This window comes from Peromyscus eremicus, chromosome 9, assembly GCF_949786415.1.
Source record: "Peromyscus eremicus chromosome 9, PerEre_H2_v1, whole genome shotgun sequence".
Lineage (NCBI taxonomy): Eukaryota > Metazoa > Chordata > Mammalia > Rodentia > Cricetidae > Peromyscus > Peromyscus eremicus.
In genome coordinates, this window is record NC_081425.1 from 70,287,828 (window position 1) to 70,314,073 (window position 26,246).

The window sequence follows — 26,246 nt, forward strand, 5'->3', positions numbered from 1 at the left end:
TGCTCGCTTTTTCCTGCTCCCACCTTGTCCACCCTTTTCTCTGAGAGCGAATAGTTTGGCAACATAGACCTCCTTGAGAAAACGACCCATTCTCTTTACTAAATGACAGGTGGTACAGCCGCCAGAGCAAGCCAGGGCAGAACTGACTGGGTGGTTAGTTTAGTTACCCAGGCCTGGGTGACTAGAGTGCAATACACGGAAAGGTAAATCTGCATAGAGCTGGAGTTTGAGGTTTGCAAGAGCATTAGCTAGTATGATCACTAGGGAGTGTTTGCTGTTCTGGAAATGTCCATTCCCAAAGGTGTAGATAGACTGGAGTCAAAGCAAGTACATGTTTTGCCAATTTGATGCCTTGTTTCTAGGAAATAAGGAAGATGAGGTAGAACAGAGTTCCGTCTAGCCTTTCCTCTCCTGTGACTATTTTGTTAGTGGAGTAAATCACATGTTTGAGGGGTGTTTGGGGGAAACTCTTTACACCTCTGTTAAAAACAAATACTTGTCTCTGTGACTTTGAGGCCAGCCTGGTGTACAGAGTGAGTTTCGGGACAGCCAGGGCTGTTACACAGAGAAACTCTGTCTCAAAAAACCAAACCAAACAAACACCCCCTTCCTCCCAAAGCTCAGGGATCATCTGGAGGGAGGGAGGGAAGAGATTGAAAGGCAAGGGGTGACTGCAATGAAGCAGTGTTTTCTGGGCACAACAGGGAACTTGAACATATGAACTCACAGCTGTTTAGACAGCATGCACAAGACCTATGCAGACTCAAGCCAGACAAAATCCCAGCCTGGAGGGGAGAGGTGGGCATGAAGTCTCACCCCTAACTCAGGAGCCATTGGTAGGCGATATCGGCTTAGAGAAGAAGAGCCCATTTTCTTTAAGGATGTGTGACTCCTGGTACGTTGATCGCCCCAGACAATAGTCCACACCCAAGAGTATTTGGGCAGAACAAACTGGACTCAATGGTTTAAATAATAAAAAAGGAGGCTGTGAAGTTGGGTGGGTGGGATGATGGGGGTAGATCTGGGAAGAGCTGGGAGAGGACAGTGAATATGAGCAAAGTACATTGTGTGAAATTCTCAAAGAATTAATAAAAACCTTATTTAAACAAACAAAACAGGATCATAAAGACATGGCCAGTACTTTTCTTTAAGAATGGTTTTAGGAATGGCTATCAGATGCTGCCCTCTGGTGGTCAGCCCTCAGATTGACTCCCAGGTGCGTTGACAAGAGCAAATAAAAATCATCCCTGATGCAAGAGAAGTGGTCACCTCAAAGTACCAGGGACAGTTGTTTAAGATCAAGCAGACTTAACAGTGCAAGTACAGTCCAAGCGCTGCCTCCCTCAGAGCCTGTTTGAGTGTTCAGATACCACTGTACTTCTCTTCAAAGATGCGGCTCCAGGATGGCAGATCCCGCCCATGGCTGAAACGCCTTATGGTCATGTGTACTTCATTCTACCTGAGCCTATGCTTTGATAAGTGATAATTACCAGTATCAAATGCAAGTATTACTCTTTAACACTCCCCCCAATTTCACAGCCACATCTGTGCCCTACTTCTGTGCTCCCAGCTACAGATTTGAGACAGCATTACTACAGTTATTAGTAGCCTTGAGGGCATTGAGGATGGCCCCTCCCTCATGTTTGGTTTGGGGCCCTACCTCCTGTTTCCCTGGTAACACTAGACAGGTGAGCACCAGCTTGGCACTCTGTGGGCTTCCTGGTCCAAAGAATGGAATATCTGCCCCTGGGTGGTTACATGATGTTCTTCTCTGCTCCAAAGATTAGAAAATAACCTGCTATTTTCTCCTCCTTAAGGGTTAATCCAGCTCTACTTGTCAATCACCTGGCCAAGAAACCGACCCAGAAAGACTGATGATCTAAAACCACACTAAGGAGATGGATGGGCGATTATTCCTTTAATGAGCTAGTGCAGTTAACCTTTCCAGAAGTCCATCCCTCAGCGCAATCACTGACTGAGTCGCTGGCCTGCAGCCTGCTAACTTTTCTGGATTACTCAGAAAGCATGATTTCTTTTTTGTCCTTTCTATCCCCTTTCTTTCAGATACTGGCCAGAATTTCTAACCATGCCTTCCTAGAACTCTGGGCTTTCTTACTCTTTCTCTGACCCCTGCCTCCACCCCTACCTTGCGCTGCTTGCTGAACTCCACTGCTGGGCATGGCTGCTTTCCTAGACCCTAACTCTAAAGGTATTCTATTTTCTTCCTCTTCTCCATCTTCTTCCTCTGGTAGCTGCCAAGGTTTACAGCTTGCATCCATTATTTTTCTTTTAAACTCCAATAAAATTATTCTCAAGCTTCTTTCTGAGTCTGTTTCTAAGGTTTTTTTTTTTTTTATTGTTTGCTTTGTTTTTTGTTTTTTGTTTTTTTATCAAGGGGACCCAAAGGGAACAGTACATTCTGCTAACACCATGTCAGGCAGAGGGGAATTACGAGGTCCTGAGAGGAACGGAGGCAGAGAAAGCTGCTGTTTGATTAACATCTGGCCCATTCGTTCTATCAGCTTGTCTTAGCCTAGAGCAGCAGCTCTCAACCTGTGGGTCACGACCCCTATGGGGGTCGCATATCAGATATCCTGCGTATCAGATATTTATGTTATTATTCATAACAATAGCAAAAATACAGTTATGAAGTAGCAACGAAATAATTTTATGTTTGCGGGGGGGGGGGGTCACCACAACATGAGGATCTGTATTCAAGGGCTACAGCATTAGGAAGGTTGAGAACCACTGGCCAAGAGTCACCTGCAAAGGGAGTTTCACTTAAGAGATTTCCCAGGTCAGACTGGCCTATGGGGTTCTTGATGGTTAATTGATGTAGAGGAGTACAACCCACTGTGAGCAACAGTGTTCCCTGGACTGTGGGGAAAAAACCACTAGACATGAGTCTGCAAGCCAGCTGGCCAACAGTATTCCTCCATGGTTTCTGCTTCAACCTACTTACATTCCTGCTCTGACCTCCTTCAGTGAGAGTGTGTGACCTAGAGGTGTAAGTCAAGCACCTCATTCCTTTATGTTCGCCAAGTATTCATCACAGCAGCAGAGATCAGAACAGAACACTGTCTCTCCAAGACCTCAGACACAGATTCTGCAGGGACACACAGTACTTACTTACTTTAGCTTGAGCAGAAGGGGGTGTTTATTTGCCACCCCCTCTCATTTTACATGGGTCTTATTTACTTTCTCTAATCATGCTTTCTTTTAAACCTAAAATATGGAATAGCAAGATAATTGGCTCCATAGAAACCCTAAGGGATTCAGGTAAAAGCAAACACACTCTTCAGATACACTAACCAAATGAATAAGTAAGACACAATAAGACATCCTAGGGGAGCAGTCCAAGGTGGACACGCATAGGTGCATCTCAAAGGCTCTCACTATAAGAGAAAATGAAGGAACTGGAGATAAAGCTGTGATGGTCAGTAGAGTGCTTGCCTAGCATGCATGGAGCCCTGGGTTCTATTGCCAGCAGCACACGCTGCCAGGCATGGTGGGGCACACCTGTAATCCCAACACTTAGGAGGTAAAGGCAGGAATAGCAGAAGTCCAGGCGAGCTCTGGCTACAGGAAAGAGAGAGGCTTTCCTATTTAGTATAGTTTTAACCAGGACTCTCCCCAAAGGCTCTCCCGCTGTGTCAAAGATTCTCAATAAGAACTTCTTTGGACACCATGAGTCTCCTGTGCTAGCTGCTACACAGTTCAGAGTTTCAAAGTTCCTCAAAGGCTCATGTGTCCAAGGCTTGGTCCCCAAGGAAGAAGTGAGATCACTTAGGGCATTCCCTTGAAGAGTCCTTAAATCGACCTCAGCCCCTTTCTCCTTGTTCTCCTGATGCTGTGAGGCGAGAATACACTCTACCATGCTCTCCTGCTAATTCACGGTCTCTCCATAAATACAAAAGTAACGTGTCCAAGTGTTCTTTCCTCTTTCTAAGCTGATTAGCTTAAATATGTTGTCCTAGCAATGGAAAAAAGACTAACATGGTGCGTGGCTTTGGGAGATTCCTCAACCTCTCTCAGTGTATCACCTTATAAGTTACAGAGCCATAATAACACCTGTCTGTTGCAATATTGTGAGAAACAAAATTTAAACAGTTTAATGGGAGGTCTTATCACAAAGCCTAGCATACAGTAAGTGGTCAGTAAAGGCTGGCAATGGTTTCCCATGTGTCCAGTTTTATCCTTGAGCATGTATCTATGAGGAAAGGAATTGAAAGCAGGATCACTTTGGGATGGAGGGGGGCAAGTCCACTTCTTCCAGAAGGCAGAATTACTACATAGTAATAGGAAGAGCATAGGAAGAACAGGGAAGAAGCAGGCCATGTGTAAGATGGGCCAGAGATTGACTCTTGCAGAGCAGAAAAAGGAATGCCAGCTTGGTCTTCAGAACCAACTGTCTTCCCTTTCTTTCTTTTTTCTTCCTCTACTTTCTTCACTTAGGAGAAAATAACAACTGACTACAGTGTGTTATGCTCAGTATTATTGACTCTCTTTATTTTAAAGAGTTAATCACACTCTCAAAAAATCGGAGGTCTAGTTATTCATGTTGTGTCTCCCGGGAGAATTTCCTCTTCGATTGCATGAAATTTTCTCCCTCACATGGTCACCATTCTGTGAAATGTGAGAGTGTTTCTTGTCTGTTGTCACCTATGATTCTGTCTTCTGTTTCTCAGATGGCTTATTGAGACACAATGCCTTCCCTGTAAGTTGACATTTCACTCTAAATAGCTTTGTATTATGATAGAGCAAGAGACTCAGTACAGAAACACCAAGACTGTTTTCGACTGCTTCTCCATCAATGGGTGAGAAAGACCCATCCAGGCATGTGATTTTTATTGTTATTGTTATTGTTATTGTTGTTTGTTTGTTGCAGGAATAGGATGTCTCCTTCTACCATGTGAGTCCCCAAAAATCCTTGGGTCATCCGTCTCGATGGCAAGCACCTTTCCTCACTGAATGACCTCACTGGCCTATTGAATATTTATTTTTCAAGGTAACTTTTCTAATGAGAGACATTGGAAAACTTCTTCTTGTTTTCTGAAGAGATGGTGGTGATTCCTGGGCTGAGCATCAGCAGCCGACTCCCCAACTTTGAATACTGTCAGAAAGGCTGGGCTCACTCAAGTACTGGTCCACAGCTTGAGGACTGGAAAAGTGGGACTTTGGGCCGAGTTTAGGGCAACGGTAGCAGTAGGAGACATGTTAGATAAAACTGCAGCCCTGATATTCAGATATTCCAGGACAGCCCAACTGGTGGTTTTCACTTATTAGCAACTGTTTTCTAAATACAACATCTAGGTATGTGTTCATAAGTCTTCCCTAGCAAGACACCACCTACAGAACCTGTGGGCGGGCCAGTGCATCAACGGCATCCCACAGGAGACATTTCACACTTGAAGACCAATCTGGCTGAAGAATGCAAAATAAGCTTGGAATCTTTCTATAACTTCCTCAGGACCCCACAGTTGTCCAGCATCACTCAATAAAGTAAAAGATTAATAATAAAAAGTATATAAAGTAGCCAAGTTTTTAAACTTTAAACAAATTAACTGTGACAAAGCAATGTGTTTGGAGTATTCCCTTAAAATCAACAATAAAACTGTTCCTTAAGACAAGAGGCAGACACTCAATGGATAAATAGGAAAACTAGAGGGGCTATGAGAATGGGAAGGAGTCCCTCCTCTGCAGTCTGGGAAGCAAGTATTTCATCACAAGTCACCACTGCTTAAGGCCTACCATCCTCGCCAGCTGTGAACTCACACTTTCCAAGAATCCAAGAGCAAACCTTATTTCCAAGGAAAGAACGTGTGCTAAACCAGGGTGCGCCCCTGGTGGTTTCTGATTCTACCTTTGCAGATGGTAATTCCATCCAAGGCATCTCCTGAGTCACCTTATGACCCCACTTATCAAAAGATAGAGAAAGGGGGGCTTGAGGTGGCTGGCTCAGCAATTAAGAACTTGCTCTTCTTGCAGAGGACCTGGGTTGGGATCCCAGCACGCATAAGGACCATCAATAACTCTAGCTCCAAGGGATCCAGCAACTCTTCTGACCTCCCTGGGCACCAGGCACACATGTGGTGCACATACATACATGCAGGCAAAAACACATATAATAAAAGAAAATATGCATAAAATAAAATAAGTCATTTTAAAGAGAAAAGGGCAGATTTCCTAGCAGCCTTTTACGAAGTGACTTGAGAGGCACCCGACTTGTACATATGACTAATCCAAGACTCTCGGTTGGGAAGCCCACATCCACATTTGGGTATGTCGCACTTTCTGAGTGCCTCTCTCACAACCTTTACGTTGATAGCCTATGTTAAGATTATCATTGGTAAAAATCCCCAACTCTGCTTCACACAGGCTAGTCTTGAAATTCTTTTCTGTGTGTGAAACCATGAATCTGGTTTGGCCAGAGTTGAGGGCCCTAAAAAAAATAAATGGAACTCATTAAGTTGCTGAGGATGGGCAGCATGATGTTGTGTCTGCCCCTCAGTGCTCCCAGTCTCATGCTGGTTTGTGTGCTGTGTATGTAAGAGAAAGGAAGAGTGGGTTGGAGGGTGTCTTTGGTGTGTCAGCATTTAGTCGGAACCCTTTCCCTAAAGGCTTCTTTGGTGACCTATTACTTGACTCTTTCGAAAATTCTCATCTGTCCCATCTGTAAATCAATTATCATCCTCACCACCACAGAAAGATGAAGTCTACCATTGATTAGCAGGTAAGGAAGAACATCTCTGCTCCTGCCTCTCGCCCCAGGGAGCAGCTGAGTAGAAAACATATGAAAAGCTAAATTATGTAGGAACTAGTGATTCTTCCAGACGGATTGTTAATGGCTTTAGAGACATCTTTATTTATGTGCATCATAAATCAGGAGAAGTTTCAGATACTTCCTTTTCTGGCCACTGACAGTGAATGTTGCCATCACTGTTCTGGGTTAAGAGGGGATTAAAGGAAGCAGAACCATCTCTGGGCGAGGGGCCTGCTTGCTTTGGACTGATAATAGACTCGTCAAAGTGGACAGGCCAGCCGTTTTCACAGGCAATAATAATGCGTCTGAAATCCTTGGAGGCTCGGTACTGGCATGGAGGCAAGGGAGACCCTCCTGTATGCTTGCAAGTGGTGACCTGGAATTTAGAGATGCTTATTCTTAAGTTATCTTTGTAAGGATTTCCGCCTTCTCCACAGATGGCCCTGATGCTTTTCTTGTTGCCATGAATAAAGGTGTTGCGATCTTTGCAGGGAGAGGTCAGGCCTCGGTCCTTCATCATACGATTACAGTATCTGTCGTCCCGGCCCTTCGGATCGGCGTCTAAGTGCTGAGTCAGGAATTTGATATATCTGGCGTCATTCTGAGCCAGAGTTGGTGGTGTCAAAACCAGACCCAGCACAACGACCAACAACAAGGGGCCCAGTCTCATGGTCATCTCTTCCAATAGAGATTCCTGCCAAAAAACAAAATAGTAGGAATGGTAGGGCCTTGGAACCACATTCTAACTTAGGCTAGAAGGGTGAGGACTTTCCCCTCTGATAGGACATTATAAATCAGTCATCCTCAGTCATCTAATTCATCCTCTGCTTGGGTCTTCCTAATGGACTGCATGACCCAGCCATCTTCCTCTATCTTTCAGGATCACATCGGCCATAACATAGTTAAAAACTAGTTATATTCTTAGTCACTTATTACTTAACTTGATAACGAACATTACTCAACTCCCTGTTGGGCCCAGGAACTGTTGTAGATCCTGGGACACAAAGACCTTTAAGATATACCAAGGACAGGGGCAGTGGTGTGTGTCTGTAAGTCCCAGCTACTTAGGAAACTGATTTAGGAGTATTGCTCAAGCCCTGGAGTTCCACACAGGCTTGGGCAACATAGAAGACTCCGTTTGGGGAAGAAAGAGAAGAACAAAACAGAAATGTGGCATCCAGGGGAAGCAATGGGGCCTCCTGAGGTGAGATAGGAGCTGAGAGCCATGAGGAATGACTTCCGGGGACCATGACCACAGGGGCAACCAATCCCCCAAGGCTACAGAGATGGGGTTCCAGGCACTCAGGTCACTCAGTTCCTCACCAATGAGGAAAACTGTTGAGAGCAAGTCACCTTGGTATGAAGGGGTCAGGTCTACTTCTCCCAGAGGGCAGAGATACCATTCAGTGCATAGGAAGAATGGACCAGTGGGCCTGGAAGAGATGCTTACGGAGGAAAGGGGGAATCAGGCTTGTTCTTCAGTGTGTCTCTGCAGAAGCCCTTTGGACGACTCGGGAGAACAGTTTCTAGTCTCCCCTAGGTTTGTAATGTGGTTAACACAGGCACAAGAACTTCCAGTGTGGTAAAACAAACCATGACAAAACGAAACTGAGACCTCTTCATGAAGCCAAAGGACTTACAATATGCTGTAAGATCTCTCTGGAAAGGACAGAGCAAAGACCAAGACCCCTGCCTTCATCTCTCGAGAGCTCTCAGCTTACCTGGCACCACATGCATCCATCACAGACCACACACCTTAGGGCCAAAGGTACCTCAGCTGGAGCTAGACCCCTTGTGGGCTTTTAAAAGATGTTATTTCTCATGAAATTTGGAATTCAGAGAATCAAGAGGCATTAGGTTGTCTGTGATAAGCAGTGTCTGATAATACCCTTAGGTCTTTGGAGAAAAATGTAAAAATCACCCCAAGACCTAACAGCCCTCCTCATAGTGGGGCTGCGGAGATGGCTTGGCAGTTAAGAGCACATACTGCTCTCGCAGAGGACCTGAGTTCGGGTCCCAACACTCACACTGAGCAGCAGCTCACATCTACCTGTAACTCCAGCTCCAGAGGATCTAATGCTTCTGGCCTGTGTGGGCACATACACATACATGTACCTGTCCACAGACACGCATACATACACTTAAAATATTAATAATAATAATTATTATAATAATAACAATAAATTTTTTAAGCTCTATAAGGAGAAAGTAGTTCAGTAAGTAAAAAGCTGGGCTTGAGGACATGCTGTGAAGGGGGAAACATAAGGATCCCCTACTACCCAGCCTAGTAACTGGTGAGTTTTGGTCCTAGAAAACATGGTAGACGGCTTCTGAGGAACATCTATTCAAATGTGCGCCTCACTACAAAACCCATATAGGCCTATACCCCAATAACAAATGCCCCCACATCCAACCACAACAACAATAGCAACAACAATCAACTTTTAAGTTTTGGATATTGTTTTGGATACAGGGTCTTGCCTGTAGCCCAGGCTGGCCTCAAACTCTTGATTAAGAACTACCAGGCCCAGTTAATGTAGCTCAGGGGAGATGGAAGCAAGAGAATTGGAAGTTCAAGGTCATCTTTGGTTCTATAGCCAGCTCAAGGGCAGCTTGGGATACATGAGACCTTGTCTGTAAATAAATGCAAAGAATGTTGCATCTTTCAGCCTGAAGAAATATGTTACTGAAAGGGAAGATCAGCCCTAGGTAAAAGTTTTTTTTTTCTTCATTTCCTTAAACGTGCCTTTCAGCTGCATTAAGTTAATCATTAATTTTATTTTGTGTTTCTCTTGCTTGTTAGTCTGAACAGTTTTACTTTAACCGTGTGTGTGTGTGTGTGTGTGTGTGTGTGTGTGTGTGTGTGTGTGTGTGTGAAGAAGGCACTCAGCCTGTATGTAGTCTGCTCCTCAGTGCAGGGTCAGGAAGGATCGCAGGAATCTCGGAGCCCAGGGGGTCTAAGGCCCTACTTAACATGTGGGAGACAGGTGATGGAGAAGGAAACGAGCTGTCTTCCTAATTAGCCTCTGATGCTAACCCACCCTGTCTGTTTCATGATAACTGTAGACAATCTCGGTATATGGCTAAAGAAGACCAACTTCTTGTGATTGCACAGTACTGAAATAAGAAGCTTCCCTTAGCATACATATAATAATCTGTAATAAAACCAAACTCGAGTGTGTTTTGTTGTTTATTGAGAAAAGATGGTGCCCGAGTGTAGAAGGGACAGCCACCCTGAAGAATATCCAGCATTCACGTGCAGCGGCTGCTCTAAAAGAGCCGCCTGGCTGTGCAAAACCCAGCTGTGGGACTCCCGCTTGCTGAGCTCTTCACGTTTGTCTTGGTGTTATCTTTCCTGGGTGTGATTTCTCTTCAGAAATTAGGAAGAGTGTATGCATGCGTGCAATCATAAAACAGGCAAGGAGGGCTGATGCAAGTCTGGGGCTAGCCTGGCTACCTAGTGAGCTCCAGGCCAACCTAAACACACACAATAACAAGAGCGGGTAATACCTGAAAGAATCAGCAGGGGGCAGCAGTGGATAGGACAGTTGGCCCCTGTGGAGGCACCAACCTGTACTTAAAACCTTGTAGAAAGGAGTACAGGTTGTGGGGAGTGTGAACTGGCAAGCAAACTTGCCAGGCTTTAGGTAGTTAGGACACCAAAGCAAAAGCCATAACGTGGAGGATCCAAGCGCTAAGGAGATCACAAAGCAGATACTTACCCGGCTATCAGATTTCATGGCCTCTGTTTCCAAGCACACCATTACTCATGTGAACTTGGGCAAACAACCATTTACCCGTCCATATCACCTGATGCTGTATAATCTACAATTGAGCGGTATTTGTATTCTTTGCCTTGAATCATAGTGCTGGCTTCACAGCAGACTCTCAATACCCCCTGGTGATCAACTTCCTTTTCCTCTCCAGGCCTATGCTTTAATAAACATAAACATGAGGGGTTCTAGCTTTGAAAGTCTGGGAGTCTATGGTTCTCACTAGGGTAACAGATCCTTTATCAGGATTCAGAGCGTTGGAATTATGGAACAAATTCATATAAAGTTAGTTGATGGTACAAGGCACCCACTGGAAGGAAGAGGTGATAGGACAACCTTGGCCCAGTCGGCGGAAACACATCTTCCGTGAAGGTTGTCTGTGTAAGCCAAGCCCAAATATCATCAGTAGACTAACACTACACGGGGGGCTTGGTCTCCTAAAAAGACCCTTGCTTTTTAGACTTTGAAAGCAGTCAGGTCTACGTGGCCAGGTAAAGGGGTTACTTGTTTCTGATTTGCAGAAATTGAACATTAATTTTTACCAACTCACCTAACGCAGTTCTCGGGCTTATTATAACTTCGTTTCTCTAAAACATCCAGAAACCGAATCCCAGCAGCACACCAGCACCACCAATGTCTACTGTCCACTCTTGCAACTGTCTCCCTAATACATTTAAATCCCCCCAAAGCCAGGTGAAGTATAATAGAGAGAAAACAAGTGACGGCTAGATTATTTGGGGTGCAGGTGTAAATCTGCCAGGGCCAAAGGTGCTGAACCTTAGTCCCATACACAGCATATGACAGTCATTCAGATTTCTGACATTAGAGCCCATTCCCACTCTTCTCTAGACTCATTCTATCCGTTCTTAAACTAATCTCGCAGTCCTCACAAGAACCCATGTTCCCTATTTCTCCCCATTGGCAGCGCTTTGTACCCAAGAGCTGCAGCAGCGTTGACAGTCAGTCCGGTGACAACCTTTCCTAGCTGCACCCTCACTGACTTGTGGATCTCCAGCAACACTCCCAGAGGGAAGCCCTAACACCAGATGCCTAGTCTTCCTCCGACTCTTACCTCCTTCCTACCCCCAACCTGCCATCTTTGGATCTTGGGACACATTCCACTTTGTTTTTAAAGAGCATCCTTAATTTTTTTTAAAGTAAAGAAATGAGTAGGACACAGTGCTGGAAGAATACTTCCTGGTTCGGGGTTTTTCTTTCTATTCCTGCCAAGCCACAGGCTTGTTATGGAGGGAACAGGACAGTTCAGACACCCTTGGGCAAATGGTTTCCCAAGCCTTGGAAGATTTTTATCACAACTGAGGAATCCCTCCTACACCTGTGTCTCCTGCTCTCAATTCGATTCACTTATCTTCACCCGGATACAAACTATCCCCAAAGAAACCTGCTTTCATTTTAATTAGGCTCTGACTCATTTTCTTTTTAATGCCTGAGCTTGGGTCCAGAAGTCCTAAGGAGGGAGGATTGGTTTCATTAAAATAGATGAATGGCTAGAAGGAGCACAGGGAGAAGGAAATAGAGTAGTTGAGTACCCAGGAGGAAGAGTCTTACCAAAGCTGGCCAGCTTTCCTCCGACTGGAGAGGGGTCTAGCTGTTTGCTCCTGGAGACCAGGTCCAGCAGGGTGAAGCTAGAGGCTCCTCTCAGTCTGGTTATATAGAGGGCTCATGGGAGGGGGTGGGGGAGAGCATTTCTAAGGAAGTACTTTGTCAGAGAGATGTAAACCAAGGACACCAATAGTGGACAAACAAGGAGTCATTCACCTTTTCCCTGGGCATGCCCGGGCCAAATATTGACCACCTAGTGGATCAGATGTTTGCTCAGAGACTATGTTTGCTCAGAGACGATGTTTGCTAGGCATGGCCTTCTGTTCCAAAGCTCTTTCCTAATGTGCACGGTCCTTACCCTTGCTCACAGTAGGACTGAGGTTCCACTCTTCATATGCCACACGGTAGATGCAAAAACATTATCTCTGATCTTAAGGTCAACTTCAAGAACTGCTTTGGAAGGAGTCTAGAGGAAGGAGAGGCAGCTGTGCTCCCGCCTCTTGAAGCCTCAGAAATACCTTTACAGTTTCCTGGACTCCTCTTCCTTTTTTTCATCCACCCGCAGGAAACAAACCCTGCTACCAGCCTTCTGTTCTTTAAAGTACAATTACAAAACCAGTTGTCTACATCTAACCATCACCAAAACTATGTAAAGAAGGTATTGTGTACCTTTGCTCTGCTTACGAGGAAACATCGAGGCTAAACAGTATATACCACAGGGTCAGACTTCTAACACCAAAAGCACGCAGGGTGGTAGGATGGAAGTTCACTAGAATTGTTACATATTAATCTTCAGGGCTGGCCAGATGGCCCAGTGGTTGGGGCACAGGCTGCTCTTGGCAGACTCAATTCTCTGCACCGACATGGCCGCTCACAACCATCTATAATGATGCCTTCTTCTGGCTTCCCCGGGCATTGCATATGCCTGGTACACAGACATACATGCAGACGAAATACCCACATACAGGAAATAAATAAGTATATAAAATTGAAAGAATTGTTACACGTTTATCTTGTATGGAGGGCAAGATTGCAATACTTTAGCTCTTTGTCAATTTCTAGGTTTTGCTCCATCATTCTGTGTAAATATTTGTGTGTAGTTTAAGCTGCACTAATCTAAAAAAAAAAAACAACAAAAAAACAACCAAAAGTAGAAACCCCCCTCCCACAGGTTGATATGAGGGGATAGAGGCAGAGACGAGGGGCACAGCGGCCCCCATGAGAACCCTGTTGGGGATGTTGAGTCTGGGCACAGGAACAAGGGCATCTGTTGACTGACTTGCTCTAGCAGGAGGAAGAAGACAGCTTGTCAGTATCTGCAGACTTCCTCAGCAGGGTTGTTCCTCTGTGTAGCAGGAACAGAACTCCCTCAGAAGCTGGGGCAGGAAAGATGCAAACAGGCAGCCCTAGGGCGCTGACTTGGAGGCTTGTTCACACCTAGACAGGGCACACTTGGAGAAGACTGCTCTTACCTAGAGTTCCCACAGTGTGGGTGGGATGGATCTGGTTTCACCTCAGGTTGGTGTCACTGAGGAAACAGGCTGTCAACTTTCCTTTGGGAGTTAGTTAATCTCATTGTCTCTCCATTAGGTGGAACCTTTCCAGAGAAGAATATTTGCTTACTCATGTCTGTATTCTTAGTGATTGACACCTAAGTCCTCATCAACTGACCTAGAGCCTCTAACCGTGCAAACTCTCTGGGCTTCTCTTGAGAGGTTCAGAGATGCAAGATTTGGGAGCAGTTATTAAATAAAGCTTGATCGCTAAGGAGAGCGATCTGGCTAGAGGAGTTGGCTGATACTCCCCTGGGGACTGATGAGGCCATCTGGGTGTTGCAATAGATCCGGGAGAGCTCTGCTCTTCCCGCAAATGTTGCTGAAGTTGGCTCATTTGCCTTTGCCAATGAGCTATTGTGTAAAATAGCCCGACCACAGTGTAAAATCTCTAGGAGTCTAGTCTCTTTTAAAAAGCGCACCCCTTTAATCCCAGCACTGGGGAGGCAGAGGCAGGTGGCTCTCTGTAAGCCTGGTCTAGGGAGCTAGTTCTAGGACAGCCACGGCAACACAGAGAAACCCTGCCTCAAACAACCAATCAAACAAACAAACAAAATGAAGCTGCCCAGAATGTGCACATCCCGAGGGAGACACTTTCAGTGGAAAGGCCCTGCAGCTTGAGAAGGACGGTGGCATGGGGACCTAGAAAGGACAAGCCTCCACACTTCAGCTTTGTTGAGGCACACACAGCCCTGCTTGGAGTTCTGCTTTGTCCTCACCCCTTTCCCTTCCCCCTGCACTCCTAACCCAACTGTGAGCTGCAAGGGAATGAGGCTGGGGTTGGGATTAGACGACTCAGCAAGCTGTTGTGGCCTGCCTTCCCTCTGCATTGGTGACTTGAGGGTCCTAGAGTCTCTGGAAAGGAAGGCACAAGCACCCTTCTGACCACAAGCACACTTTCCTGCCCACGTGACCAGTGCAAACTTTGTTCTGCCGAATGCACAAATGTAAAGTGTTTCTGAAGTACAGAGAGGCAAGAGCACTGAGGACCTTCAGGGTGAGTAAGACCTCTGCTGGTATCCAACTGGGCACCGAAATGCTCGGTGTGCAGACACACTGTGTGTGGTGGGGCCTACTTTAAATGCATCAATCCCACATCACTTTTTAAACAGATGTGGAAGAACCGAGTTCCAGAGTCATCAATCACCCATTTGTTAGAAGGGAACAGCCTAGTTCATTGCAAAACCCGATGGCCTCATCAGTCGCCAGGGGAAGTGTCAGCCAACTCCTCTAGCCGGTGAGGCCCTTTTCTGGTAAACAGCGACAAGGCAGACAATTCACCCTAATAACCCACAGCACACAGAGACACAAAATCTACTCGTCTCACACAGCACCTTGCCCAAACAGAGCTGCCTCTTTTTTTTTTTTTTATTTTTTTAGGGCTACGTAAGAGTGTGGCGGAGCAGCCAAAGACTCACAGGGGTCAAGGCCCTCTCTGAAGTCACTGGCCCTTCACCTGGCACTCAGCAGGTTTAGAACCTGCTCAACTCCCTGACGAGAAAAGCCAGGACTTCTTTTTTTTTTTCTTCCAAGTTGGCACATATTGAAACAGAAATGGGTATTTTTAAAAGTTTCGTATTTTATTAAGACTCAAAGAGTTATAGTCTATGAATGATGAACAGAGTGTGTGTGTGTGTGTGTGTGTGTGTGTGTGTGTGTCTCGCTACGGCTCAAACCCAGGGCCTCACACATGCTATGTAGACTACCACTGAGCAACAACATACCTGGGCCTGAATATTATATCTTTGTCAGTAATTTTAATTTATATGTAACAAATGGCAATTTTAAAAAGTCTTCATTTAAAAAGACAATGTTTTAACCAACCAGACAGGGGTTGTGCAAGCCTTTAATCCCAGAACTCAGAAGGCAGAGGCAGAGGCAGATGGATCTCTGTGAGTGAGGCCAGGTTGGTGTATAAAGCTAGTTCCAGGACAGGCTCCTAAGTTTTAACCTCCCGAAAGCATTCCCCTTTCCTAGAATTTTTGTCTGTTCCTTCTCCAAGCCAGTAGTATCCATGGACACATGAGGCATGAAATTCTCCTTCCAAGAATTCTAGTGTTGGGTCATTTTTTCCTTTATATAGAGTGTATGTTTGATTCTGTCCTTAGCACTCATTGTAGAACCAAGTGTGGAAGGCATGGGTGAACTGTGTAAATTCCTTTGCAATGCTAACTTAACACTTAATCAGTGGCAGAAGTAGCAGCTAAAAGAGAAAAGCTCACAGGACTAGAGCTTGAGGAAGTCGGGACACAAGTGGTTGAGGGAGAACATGAACAAAATCCACACAACTTCCCTGAATCTCCAAACAAGACACAAATTCAACATTCACTTCACAGCATACTGGGCTTTGGCCTAGTCCTGGCTTCCAGTTATTCTCAGAATAACTGTTTATGGAGATTGATCTCTGCTCAAACATAGATACAATGGAAAATCTCAACAGATGTTTCTCCAGCCTGCATCAGTACACTTTGTAATCCGTAATTGGAGGCTGTAATAATGCTTCCAGCGGACAGCTCCACAGACGGTCCACGGGATGCAGAGAGAACAAGGATGAGAGATCATGCAGAGCTCTGCATCCTTAAAGCTGAGACACTGCTGCTTCACTGATGACTCTTTCCGACCTGGTCTCTGACCCTGGCCATAGCTCGTCCACTTTTTCTAAACAACTCCTGTTAAACTGCAGTTCGACTCCACATTATCCGAATGGTGTTACTGATATCCCACCACTCCGTGAAATCAAGAGGAGAAGAGGGGGCAGCCTGTGACAATCTCTCGACCTTCATTTTACAGGTGAGGAAATTGAAGAACAAAGGAAGGAACATTAATTGACCGAGGAACATTTGACATTCCTGCGACCATAAGCTTCCTAATGCACGGCACGACTTTTATATCCCATTGGAATGCTTTCTAGAGAAATCAAAACTAATTTTTAAAGTAGTACTGAAAATTATTTAAAGGAAACCAACACTGATTATTTCCATAAATCTCCCAAACATTTGACTTCCCCTTTTATCAGCGAAGAGTTTCTTGAATTAAAGCCGCTGTGACTAGCAAACTGGCTCAGCGCTGAGTGGTGCGCCTGCTCTTTGAACAGCTGAGGCTGCTCCGGGGAGTCAGCCAGGGGCTGTTCGGATAGATACACTACTGAGGTTTTCAGCGATCGCATGTGTGAACTAACTGTAAAGATTACTGCCGTCACAGAGGGAAGATCCTGGCCCCCTGGAGATGTCCCAGTATAAGGCCATGGTTCCTACTGTTCTTCCTGAACAAACAAGTTCCATCATTTGTACTGCCACGGTTTGGTGTGCTGTCTCAGAGCAAGAGAATCCCAACCGCCCACTAAGAAGGCATGGAGGAGGTTGTTGACGCTTGTCTCCCAAAATTTCACAACACACTTAAGGGTGAGTTAAGGGCGGGAGACAGGAAATAGAAAATGAAAACACCCGTCCTCAAATGTTAAAGTTACGCGTGCACAAACAACCTTCACAGGGCTTTTTTCACAAATCTGATACCAACCTAGGAACCCTCAGCTCTTCCTTATCTGAGCAAACGCGGGCGGGGTTCCTGGAACTCCTCCCTTCACAGATTTTATGGTCCCCTCCGAGCCTGGGCTCTAGACAATGGCCATCCACGCTGGACTCTGCCAAGCTGTGGAAAGGGAACTCTGGAAAGGGTATCGCCAACTCTGGCAAGAGTTGATCCCAGCCACACCTCACTCAGCTCCGCAATCAGACTCGAGGTGTCGTCTCCCAGGAGCCCCACAACCGCCCTCGGTTGGAAGGGACTTCCAAACTGTGGCGGAGCAGGAGAGACCCACCTGGCGCGCAACTGGAGGCGGCGGCTTTGTTTCTCACCCTTGTTGTTTTCCTAGTGGGATGCCGAAGAGTAGAAACGAAATTTCCTTCGGAATCTCGGAATCTCGTCCGGGATATGGGTGAGGTCGGCGTTGCCTGGCCACGCAGACAGATTGGGGCGGGGTGCGGAGGAGCAGAGGGTGGGCGTTCCAGCCTCGGCGGCTGGGACCGACCGCACCCCATTTCTCCAAGGATGCCCCTCCCCGCTGGGCCCTGCTTGCAGAACCCAAAGAAGTGACCCCAGCCTCCAAGCAGGGAACCAGTGTGGGGTTCTGCGCAGAAACCAGACTGGCAGATGTCCCGAGGACCACCACGAGGAATACAAAGCCACTGATGCTACAGAGACCCTGGGGGACTCTGGGAGGTTCCCTGGGGAGCTCTAAGAACCCAGAAATTTGATGTTTTGTGCAGTCCTGTGGTGGGTGCCGTTCCCTTTCGCAGGATAGTCATAGCACAAGAAAGTTTGTAGAGAAGTGAACTATTTCCAGTTACTAAACAAAGGAAGTGTAAAACGACAGGGCTCGTCCGGGATTTGAACCCGGGACCTCTCGCACCCAAAGCGAGAATCATACCCCTAGACCAACGAGCCGTGATATTCTGATATGATTTTCAGTCCCTCGGTCTACGCTAAACATTTTGGCGCTGAGCAGCTGTCAGGTCGCGCCAGCAGTTTCTTTTCTTTCTTTTTCTCCTCACAGGGGCATTCTCTTGCGTATTATTTAACTATCACCTCATCTTTGTCAATTCCCATCCATTAATTCTGGGCCTGTCACCCCCTTAGTCTCTATCCACATCCCGGACAACTCTAGGCTCAGAATGGGATCAGAGGAGGTAGCTTTTCAGATTTCAAGTCACACGCCTGTTTATTCCGGGAGCCAGAGGCGAGCCGGGTTGGCGCTGCCCGCTCCGGGTGGAGCTCGGCTGCAGAACAGTGGAGTCAGGAGCCTCCGACAGGCGCAGGACGCGTTCCGCGCACTTGCGGACCACCCCTGCAGCCACACAACACTGGGGGCGGGAGGAGGCGGCGGGTGGCCAGTGGCTGGAGGAGAATCCGTTTGCTCAGGCTCTGACAGTCTGCAGACACCCCCACCCCGCAGTCTTCCTGAACAGGAATTGCGTTTCCAACCTCACTTCCTTTGTTTGAAGAGTTTGACCCATCTGAACTTTGTACTCTTGCAGTCTCATGTCCAACTCACGTCAGATGCTACACAAACACCTAAATGAATAAAGTGCCTCTTTGCCAGTTAGTGGGGCAATCGCCGGGGTCAGTTATGGTTGTTTTGTTTGTTTGTTTGTTTGTTTGTTTGTTTCTCCCCCGCAAACCAGAGTCCTGCGGGCCATCAGAGGACTGAGAACATGCACACAAGCATGTCCACAAGGTTCTGTTACCTTGTGGTCTTTGGCGTCTGGGCTTAGGACATAGGGCAGCAGGCTAGGCTCGGTTAGAAACTAAAAGTAAACAATGAGGGGAGGGCCAGGAGCCAAGTGTCTTGTTTTTCTGTTTCTAACGATGATGACCGGGCAAGGACAAATTATTGTGTCCATTCTCGGGAAAGAGGATTGTCAGTCAGGACGATCTATCTTCAGACCTTCAACAAAGGAGAGCCCAAAAGACAGGCTACTCCTTCGAGCCGGAATCGAACCAGCGACCTAAGGATGGCTGCAACTGCTCCTACAGTCCTCCGCTCTACCAGCTGAGCTATCGAAGGGAAGCACAACGCCACCTCCACGGAAAGCCGTATTCAGTGGGTAGGTAACCACCTAGCGGTGAGGACTCGGATCTGCTAGCGGTGAGGACTCGGATCTGCTGACAGCACCCGATGTGCCGAAAGCTGCCGACACCCCACCAGGGCCGCCGTCCTGCCCCACCCGGCCTTGCCAGACGCAGCCAGGGCTGCGGATGCCCGCCTACGGGGTGGATGCACGCCTGCATGCGGGGACGCGCGCACCAGAGATCTGAGACCGTGCGCTCCGCACCCGGACCTCGCGGCATTCTGCACACCTAGTCTGCGGGCGGGACGGCGTGGGATGCCACGGCAGCTCGGAAACCCAAGGACTGGAGGCGCGGGATGCCACGGCAGCTCGGAAACCCGGGGACTGGAGGAGTGGGATGCCACGGCAGCTCGGAAACCCGGGGACTGGAGGCGCGGGATGCCACGGCAGCTCGGAAACCCGGAGACTGGAGGCGTGGGATGCCACGGCAGCTCGGAAACCCGGGGACTGGAGGCGCGGCTTGGTGGTAGCGCCGTTGCCCAGCGTGAGGTTTTCCAAGTTCAACCTCAGATCCTAAAAATAAAAAAAAGCTCTCCTTGGAGAAAAAGCATTCTTTTTAAAAGGAAGCCATAACCGCAGCCTCTGTGAGTTCAGACCATGGTTTAGTGACCTAGGTCTCACCCTCGACTGCAGCGCTTTATTGCCTGCTCCAGACTGTGAAGTATCGGGATCCCAGGGCCCGGAGGAGGCCCGTTCTCCTTCCTTTCTTCCCTCCCTCCCTCCCTACGCGTAACAGGCTGTAGGCGGAGACCCCGCCTTCCCAGGGTGCAGAGAACTCGGGGGGTGAGGGACTGCACTCGAGCGCGGCGAGCAGAATTAAAAATGAACGAAGGACGGAGGACTGAGAGGCGAGCAGCGCAGTATTTTCAGCAAGCTTCCTCAAAAGTATACTTAGGCGTAGGCCCCAGCGAGATTTGAACTCGCGACCCCTGGTTTACAAGACCAGTGCTCTAACCCCTGAGCTATAGGGCCACACGGAAAGCGCTCTTCTCTCTTTCTTACAAAAGGATAATTTTGCTGGCTCTTCGGCCGCCCGACTGTAGGAAAAAAGGCAAACTTGGATTATATTTTAGTCCATTCCCATTTACAGTATATTCCCGTATACACTCTATTCCCGTATGCAATATGGGAATTCAGTCTACAGACTCTGGGCTTGTTGGGATTGGCGTAGTGGTGGGTTCTGATGGGGGTCACTACTATCCTCAATTTGTAGAAATGTGACCACTCCGGGGACGACACCACCACCACCACCACCACCACCACCACCACCACCACCCACCACCACCACCACCACCACCACCACCACTACCATCCACCCCCACCCCCCACCCCACCCCCACCAGAGTCCTCCTCTGGTGCTTCCTTCAGACAGTGAACAGATTTCCAGCGTAAGGAATAAAGCCTATTACAAGTCTGGGCAGAACTGATGTTCCCACATCTGGATTTTCTCCTGGACTCCAAACTTCCGCCGCATGCCTCTTTAAAGATCCTTCCCCTCAGGTCAGAACAAGCAATCCCTAGTTCGCCATTTAATTCTTTCCTTCGTTCAACAGGCTCCGAATTCTCCAATTCCAATTCTGTGCTAGGTTCTACACTAGAAACTAGATAGGGATTCAGACTTTACTACTGTTAATTTGCTTCCCTGATAATTACTTTATTTTCTTCCCTCGTACTTCTTTGTGTACCACGTGGGTGCCTGGTGTCCGCGGGAATTTTTTTTTTTTTTTCAATTTTTTGTGAAACCAAAATGAAAAGCAGGTGTGCCCGGTGTAACTTGCAAGTAAACCATGTGGAAGGCCCTTAGAAGGGGTGGGCTAAGTCTCGGGATAGGGGGAGGCTGAGATTTGTACAATCCCGAGGTGAGGGGGAAGTCTGACGATTCCTGGTAGAAGAAAATTATGAGTGAAGTCCAAGGAGGACCAATATTTAAGGGTACACTGTTAGAACATGGTGGGTCCACCCTCCTCGAAGTGGCCAGAGCCGAGACAGGCTAGGAGACAGGAATGCCGTTAGACCCTCCGGGAAAGAGGAAACGGAAATTCACGGAGCAAGGCATGCAAGGTAAACTCAAGGGAGGAGAGACTAGAGAGTTAGGACACCAGAGCCGTGCGAGCCCAAAGCTGTAACAGCCGCGGGCTACAGAGGAAAGAATAAAAGACGCAGGGAAGCGAAGGCCTGCTGCCTTTAAATACGGCGGACAGAAAGGAGAGGAGACTCAATCATACCTCGATATTTGCAAAAAGGGGCAGATGTGCAGAGATGTCAGGGTTTGGGTGGGATAAATAGGGGGTGCTCTTCACAGAATACGCCTGTGTTTAGAGTCTATGGGCTAAGGTCATGATGAGGTTAAATTAAGTAAGTCTGGGAGTAAAGCTGAACGGTAGAGCTCTTTTCTGAACTGCAAAGTCTTGGGTTCAATGTCCAGGATCACAAAAATAAATTAAAAAAAAAAAAAAGTTAAACTGGGAATAGTAAACCTCGCTGTAGGGACTGTGACCTAAGGATCCGGAGATCAAGGCCAGCCAAGGGTACACACACAGAGAGCGAGACAGTCTCATCAATCAATAAGTAAAAATTAACTTTTCGAAAGGTTACTTTCTGTTTTAATTTTTTTTTCTTAGTTTACGTATGCGTGTTGTGCCTCCACATATGTTTGTCCACCACTTGCTTGCCTGGGGGCTGGTTGAGGCCAGAAGAGGGAACTGGATCCCCTGGAACTGAAGTTACAGACAGTTGTGATCCATGTGGGTGCTGTGTAGGGGACCAGCCCCCCCCCCCCCCAATTATTTACCCCAGGAACTCTTGAGGAATGAGGGATAAGAGACTTAGAGAGTTAAGAAGCAGAGAGAAAACACAGGATAGACTTGGGAGGGACTGGATCCTTATCCAAACGGGCCCAGAGCTTTATTCCAAAGGGCTATTTATAACAATGCCAAGGTGTGGCGCAAAAGACCTCCTCCGTGCTAGTTAGACCCATACAAACACCTGGTACCCAGGCCAGTGGTCCCATCAACCTCCCATGCAGTCCTGCTGGGTACAGCCACTAGGAAACCTAGTGGGCTCCAACAGTGCCGGGTTGCTGATGAGGTACCATCTCTCCAGCCCTTAACTGTTTTTTTCAGCTGGGGTCTTTATGTAGTCCTGGCTGGCTTGGAACTCACAGAAATCAGCCTGCCTTTGCCTCTGCCTCCATTATACCTGGCTCTACAATTAATTTTTTTTCTTTTTAAAACATTTATATGCTTTATTGTCTGCATGGGGGCCATTGAATGCTGCAGCTGGAGTGTGGCGTCAGAGACCAACCTTTCACCAAGTGAGTCCCACCAAGCCATGTTGCCACCTTCCACCAGAATTTTTATTATTATTCATCGTTGTTGTGTTTGTGTCTGGTAGGTTTGTGGAAGTCAGAACAACTTTGTGGAATCAGTTTTCCTTCCATTTTTATTTACATGACTTCTGGGGACCAAAACTCAGATTGCTGGGTAAGCAAGCCAAGAAAAGACTCAACAAGCCATCACAAATGCCCAAAACTTATGGGCTGGAGAGATGGCTGCTCTTCTGGACCGCCCAGGTCCAGTTCCCAGCACTCACATGGTGACTCACAAATGCTGATAACTCCAGCTTCGGGGAACCCAGTGACCTCTTTTGGCCTCTGAGGGCTCCTGCACACACTAAATACACATATTCTTGCAGGCTCACACAGGTATCCGTAAATAAAAACATATATTTTTTTTAAAGTTATGCACTCTTGAAGGAAGATAGTAAAAGTATCACCGGGAAAATCTCTGAACTGGGTATTCCCAGGTTCTTGGTGTCTTTCAAAGAACAAACTCCCCTGTGCACACAACGATTGTAAATCCCTTCACTGGAGGAGAACAAGAGATTCAGAAACAAAAATAATTTTCTAGTCTTAAAGAAGCGAGGGACTGGGAGCTAGGCAGATCTCTGATAGCCAGACAGGGGAAGGAGGGCACAGACAGACAGTAAAGACGGCAAACTTCTAAGAAATTTCTTCCTCTTCCCTCTGAGCAGGGACAAAAGCTACCAGCCTGACTCCGCTTCTGTTTGACTGATTTAGGCCGATCAGAATTGTTCAAGGCCAGTCTTGATTACCTGAAGTTCTGGGTCTATCAGCAGCACCACCTCCCCCCATCCCCCCTGTTTAGGCCCTTCAATCCAAAACAAGAGGAATGGTCCCATTTGACGCCACCAAAACGACTTAAAATTCCTAGCCCTCCAGGGGAAAACAGATTTCAGTTTCTAGACCCCCTTCCCATTTTGTGGGGAGTCTGTCTCCTGTATGCGTCCCCGCACCCTCGTGTGTGTGTGTGTGTGTGTGTGTGTATGTGTGTGTGCACACGCGCGTGTGCTCACTTAAAAGTTTGTTACCTGTTGCTGCCCGCTGCGTCTGATTTTTTTTTTCCTACCTTTTAATTCTTTAATAGGTGGAGAAAAAGAACTGGAGCATGACCCCTAGAAAACAACAGAATTATGCTAGGTCTGGGTGCCTTTTCTTCAACTTTGACTTCACTGTTTGCAGAAGACTTAAGCCAGGATCAGGGACATATACAGCCTCCAGGCTTGCTGCCTCTTTGTGGAAATTTGCCTCTAAGTATACCGAATTTAGTCAAATGGAAGATGTACTTTGAGTATTACCAGGGAACCACAATTTCCTTTTAAGGAATGAAAAAAAAAAAAAATTGTTCAAACATTCCCCAATCCCAACCCCAGCCTTTTGCTGGGATAGTCACCCGTTTTTCTAGATAATAGTAGTGGGGTCAATTCTCAGCTACTGCCACGCACAAACAAAAGGGTCAACAAAGCGATGTTCCGTGATTTGCACCAGCTGCAATTAGGAGACGTGCGACCTCTTTCCTGTACAGGGAGTACGGAAGCTCATGTTTGGTGGATCCTACTCCAGAAGCTAACGGGTGACATCTGCGGTGTGGTGGCCACTCTTCCCGAAGTCGGAGGACCTGTGAGCTTCGGGAAGGAGGGGGAGTGATGGGAGGGGGAATGTGACGAGGGCACGCCGACATCTCAGAATTCTGGATGCGTGGAGCACCGATCTGGTTCACTCAGTCTGGGCTGGGTCCGAAGGGAAGGGAGCCTCTGTCATCTCCTCCTGCAGCCACCAGCCAGCACGGCTTCCACGCAGTGCACAACGCGTCTGCAGCCGCTGGCGACACTCTGGACAAACGCCAAGATACGGATTCTCAAGAAAGGGAACAGGGCTCTTCAGCCTGCAGACAGCCCTCTCAGAGGGACGCCCGGGGCGGTGGGGAGACACAAGCTGCAGGCTGGGGGCTCTGGCTGAGGCTGGGGCGCGCTCTGCTTCTGCACGCGGGTTTTCCGGAGCACCCGGGAGCTGGGCTAGCCTCGGGCCTCTCGATGAATGCGTCTCTGGCCCTCCGAACCGAAAAACTCCAATTCCAAGGCCAGAAAAACCACTTGGAGTCGCCCAGCCAGTGGGGGGCCGCGGGGCGGAGGAGAGCTGCGGCTGCACCCCGCAGCGGTCTGCGTGCGTTGGGAAGCCGCCGCGGTCCAGCTCTGGGTGCGGCCAGCAGGGTGCGGGCCTCCACTCCGGAGGAAAGTCTGTTTAACCCACTCACTCCAGAGCCTAGCTAGCGGTGTGGGGGCGCAACGCGATAGGACAATCTTCTAACTCCGGATTTCAGGGCACGAGTTAAAGAGAATGGAATAATGTAAATAGCTAGTGTACACGGAAGGGGACAGGCGCGTTGGTAGTGTGGCCGAGCGGTCTAAGGCGCTGGATTTAGGCTCCAGTCTCTTCGGAGGCGTGGGTTCGAATCCCACCGCTGCCAGTGTTTTCCTTCCCAGGGCTTTGGTGGTTTCGGTGGTCTTCACTCTGTCCTTGCTTGCTCTCCCGTGAAAATGCGATTGTATTTTCTGAACTCCTGCCACTAGACCGGATGTGTGAACAGAAAAAGGACTCAACCTAACGAACCGCAGGGAGCTCACAATGTAATCAAACGCACTACCCCGTAGTGTCAAGCTCCCTTTAAGGTCAGACAGACGGTAAGGTACGGCGAGCGGTAAGGTACGGCGAGCGGCATTGCAGAGCTGAGAGTGTGCGGGCGCCTGACTGCCTCTGCACTAAATCACAGTGTTGTCTTTCTCACCCGCACCTCCCACCTGCCTCCCCCATCTGTCCTCCCTTTCCAACACAGACCACCGGGAAGTGATGCCAAAGAACTGAGCCGAACTAAGAAGACCGGAACCAAAGGGTCCTAGCATGAGCTTGAAGTCAGGCCCGCCGCCCGCCGTTTGCTTGTTTGAGGTCGCTCGTTTGCTTTGTTTTGCGTTTTCAGAAAAGCAGACTCTTATGTGGCCCAAGCAGTTTTGGAACTTGATAAGTAACTGAACATGACCTTTGAACGCCAGCCTGCGTCTTCCAAGCGCTGGGACGAGAGGCCTGGTCCACCATACGTTGCGGAACTGGAGGTCTTTAAAGAAACATTATTATCTCATGGTGCCTTTCCTAACCGAATGTGGCAAAACTGTCTCCAAATAGTGTCTAACAGGACCTTTAAGAGCCATTTTGGTCTTTATCTTTTTATTTTGTTGGTTTTAGGAGTTTTAGGATGTGGTGCTATAGCCAAACCTGGCGTGGAAGTCACTGAATAGCTCAGGCTGGCCTCTGATTTACAGTGGCCAGGCGGACACAGACTGGGTGCTGGGTGCAGGCTGTGGTGGTTTGGAGAAGCAATGCCCACCACAGGCTCCAGGACTGGAACACTTGGTTACCAGTTGGTGACACTGTTTGGAGAGGAGGTACAGCCTCGCTGGAGGAAGTATGTCACCGGGAGCAGGCTTTGAGTGTCCATAGTCTTGCCCGCTTCCAGTTTGTCTCTCTGTATCCTGTTCGCACTTGAGGTCGTGATCAGCCTGTTTCCGATTCCAGCCACCACACCACGTGTTCCCTCCTTATCGGACCCGATCCCTC

At 47.8% G+C, this 26,246-nt stretch overlaps 2 protein-coding genes and 4 non-coding genes across 7 annotated transcripts in view; 1 reads left to right on the forward strand and 5 right to left on the reverse strand.

The window, feature by feature from the left end:
- The window catches only part of Rnase4 (ribonuclease A family member 4), an 18,831-nt gene extending 1,265 nt beyond the window's left edge, over positions 1-17,566 (reverse strand). Inside the window, exon 1 of one of the 2 annotated variants that reach the window (XM_059274466.1) lies at positions 17,470-17,566. The gene's annotated coding sequence lies outside the window, so the exon portion shown is untranslated. The remainder of the gene's footprint in view (positions 1-17,469) is intronic. The other variant, XM_059274468.1, reaches the window with a different exon arrangement.
- Ang (angiogenin) lies at positions 6,834-17,566 on the reverse strand. Its single transcript, XM_059274465.1, has 2 exons — positions 17,470-17,566; positions 6,834-7,457 (listed from the first exon to the last, which is right to left on the reverse strand). Exon 2 carries the CDS (start codon positions 7,437-7,439, stop codon positions 6,876-6,878), a length of 564 nt encoding a protein of 187 aa, XP_059130448.1. The 5' UTR covers positions 7,440-7,457; positions 17,470-17,566; the 3' UTR covers positions 6,834-6,875.
- Positions 17,567-18,023: 457 nt separating this feature from the next.
- Trnap-ugg (transfer RNA proline (anticodon UGG)) lies at positions 18,024-18,095 on the reverse strand. The gene has a single exon. It is a non-coding gene; the product is annotated as a tRNA-Pro (tRNA).
- A 1,033-nt stretch (positions 18,096-19,128) lies between these two features.
- Positions 19,129-19,215, reverse strand: Trnay-gua (transfer RNA tyrosine (anticodon GUA)). Its single transcript is given in 2 exon segments — positions 19,129-19,164; positions 19,179-19,215. It is a non-coding gene; the product is annotated as a tRNA-Tyr (tRNA).
- Positions 19,216-20,178: 963 nt separating this feature from the next.
- Trnat-ugu (transfer RNA threonine (anticodon UGU)) lies at positions 20,179-20,251 on the reverse strand. Its single transcript has one exon. It is a non-coding gene; the product is annotated as a tRNA-Thr (tRNA).
- Positions 20,252-25,022: 4,771 nt separating this feature from the next.
- On the forward strand, positions 25,023-25,104 carry Trnal-uag (transfer RNA leucine (anticodon UAG)). The gene has a single exon. It is a non-coding gene; the product is annotated as a tRNA-Leu (tRNA).
- Positions 25,105-26,246: the final 1,142 nt, after the last annotated feature.